At 52.7% G+C, this 2574-nt stretch overlaps 1 protein-coding gene across 1 annotated transcript; it reads left to right on the forward strand.

The window, feature by feature from the left end:
- The first annotated feature begins 1251 nt into the window (after positions 1 to 1251).
- LOC130863122 (olfactory receptor 1361-like) lies at positions 1252 to 2193 on the forward strand. The gene has a single exon (XM_057753042.1). The coding sequence runs from the start codon at positions 1252 to 1254 to the stop codon at positions 2191 to 2193; it is 942 nt and encodes a 313-aa protein (XP_057609025.1).
- The last annotated feature ends 381 nt before the right edge of the window (positions 2194 to 2574 follow it).

Raw genomic sequence — 2574 nt, forward strand, 5'->3', positions numbered from 1 at the left:
CAGTGGAGCTAAGCTGATTTGTGCTGCTCATACAGAAAGCCCCTCCGTTCCCAGTGCCCATGTCAGGCAACTCAAAAACCAACTGTAACTCCAGCTGCGGGGAAACAACTGCCCTCTTCTGGCCTCCTAAGGTTCTGCACACAAATGCACACACACACAGAGAGAGACAGAGAGATACAGAGAGAGAGACAGAGAGAAACACTGGAGGGGAAGAGATGGAAAAGCAAACACTGGAGCCAGGCATGGTGGAGCATGTCTATAGCCCCAGCACTGTGAGCCCAAGGGAAGCCTGAACTACATAGTGAGACTGTATCTCAAAAAATAAATAAATAAATAAATAAATAAATAAATAAATAAATAATAAAAACAAGCCAGGCAGGGATAACATACAACTTTAATCCCAGCACTTGGGAGGCAGAGGTAGATGGGTCTGTGGGTTCAAAGCCAGCCTGGGCTACAGAGCGAGTTCCAGGACAGCTAGAGAACCCCTGTATTGAAAAATCAAAATAATAGTAGTAATAATAGTAAATAATGATGTTAACAAAAAGACTCGGTCATCAGCCTTTGTCACTATTGGGAAACAGTGACACATTTAGGAGGCAGAGCCTAGTGGGAAAGGCACTGGGGCACTGGCCCCTTCCTTCTCTCTCTTCCTCTGCCACACCCACCACAGCAGACTGTTTCACACTGCCCCAGCCAGGCACAAGGCTGGGACTGGAGCCGCTGGACCTCTGAGCCTAGATAAGCTGTCCTGCTGTGCGTTGGTTGTCTCAAGCTTTTGCGACAGTGTTGTAAATCTGATAAACATGCTATCTCGACAACGTACCCGCTCCTACAAAGCACTGCTTTTACCTTTTTCCCCCTTCAGGAGCCTTGTGCATGCTACGAGAGCACTCTGCCACTGAGTCATCCCACCCTATTACTGTGGGACTCTAGGCAGAGGCTCTACTGAAGAATCTCTCAGTGAGTGACTGGGGGCGTGGCTCAGGGTGGAGCCCCTGCGTAGGATCCCCAGTGAGGGGCTGGGGGCTTAGTTCAAGGTAGAGCCCCTGCGTAGGATCCCTCAATGAGGGGCTGGGGCGTGGCTCAGGGTGGAGCCCCTGCCTAGAATTCTCCCGTGAGGGTCTCATCTGAGCAAAGAAAAGTATACGGGGGTGAGGGGTTGGCGGGGGGGGGGGCACGACGGACAAAAGGACGAACCTCGGTCAGTACCGTGCACAGATCCAGTTTCTTACTTATTCTAGGCCTGCCATGGAAGGCGCCAACCTCAGCGGGGTCTCTGAGTTCCTGCTGCTGGGCCTGTCACAGGACCCCAGGCAGCAGGAGCTGCTCTTTTCCGTCTTCCTGAGCATGTACCTACTCACAGGCCTGGGGAACCTGCTCATCATCCTGGCCATTGCCGCTGACCCCAGGCTCCACACCCCCATGTACTTCTTCCTGGCCAACCTGGCCTTTGTAGACATCTGTTTCACCTCTACCACCATCCCCAAGATGCTGGCCAACCACGTGTCGGGACACAAAAGCATCTCCTACTCTGGTTGTCTCACACAGATGTTTTTCTTCATCTGGTTTGCCGGCATCGACAGCTTCCTGCTGACTGCCATGGCCTATGACCGCTACGTGGCCATCTGTCACCCTCTACACTATACTACATCCATCACGCCCCGCCTCTGTGGCCTCCTGGTTACTGCCTCCTGGACCTCAGCCTTCGCAAATGCCCTGACCCACACAGTCCTCCTGACTCGCCTCTCATTCTGTACCCGCAACCAGATCCCCCACTTCTTCTGTGACCTTAGCACACTGCTGAAGCTGGCCTGTTCAGATACGTCTCTCAACAATGTCATGGTGTACACCGTGGGTGCACTGCCCGTCATCACCCCCTTCGTGGGCATCTTGATCTCTTACACGCACATCTTTGCAACAGTGCTGAAGATCCCATCTGCGGGAGGGAAGCAGAAGGCGTTCTCCACCTGTGGCTCCCATCTCTCCGTGGTATCCCTGTTCTACGGGACACTCATCGGGGTGTACTTCAGCCCCACATCCTCCCACACAGCCCAGAAGGACACAGCAGCTGCAGTGATGTACACCGTGGTCACCCCCATGCTGAACCCCTTCATCTATACCCTGAGGAACAGGGACATGAAAGGTGCCCTGGGAACCCTTTTCCGAAGGAAGACGGTCTTTGTTGGGTAGCCCCAGGGTTGGGGGTTGTTCAGAAGGGCAGAAGTTAAGCCCCTTTGTCCTGGACTGCCCAGACATTCATCACATGGCTTTAATTCACCAATTTTATTTTCCCGAAGTTGTCTGCAAAGCAGTTGTTTGCTTTAGGTTGTGTGTGTGTGTGCGCGCACGTGCACACACATGTATGTAAGCGTGTGTGTGTGTGTGTGTGTGTGTGTGTGTGTGTGCGGTGCCCATGGAGCCCAGAACAAAGCATTGGATCCTTAGAACTGGAGTTACAGGAGACTATGAGTCACCTGAAATGGTGCTGGAAGCCAAATTCAAGTCCCCTAGAAGAGCAGTAAGTGCTCTTAGCTACTGAGCTGTCCTTCCAGAATGGCCTTATCCCATGGT

Source organism: Chionomys nivalis, chromosome 20, assembly GCF_950005125.1.
Source record: "Chionomys nivalis chromosome 20, mChiNiv1.1, whole genome shotgun sequence".
Classification (NCBI taxonomy): domain Eukaryota; kingdom Metazoa; phylum Chordata; class Mammalia; order Rodentia; family Cricetidae; genus Chionomys; species Chionomys nivalis.

Excerpts from the sequence above, each read along its gene's own strand:
- LOC130863122 (XM_057753042.1), top strand. The coding sequence starts at position 1,252 with ATGGAAGGCGCCAACCTCAGCGGGGTCTCTGAGTTCCTGCTGCTGGGC.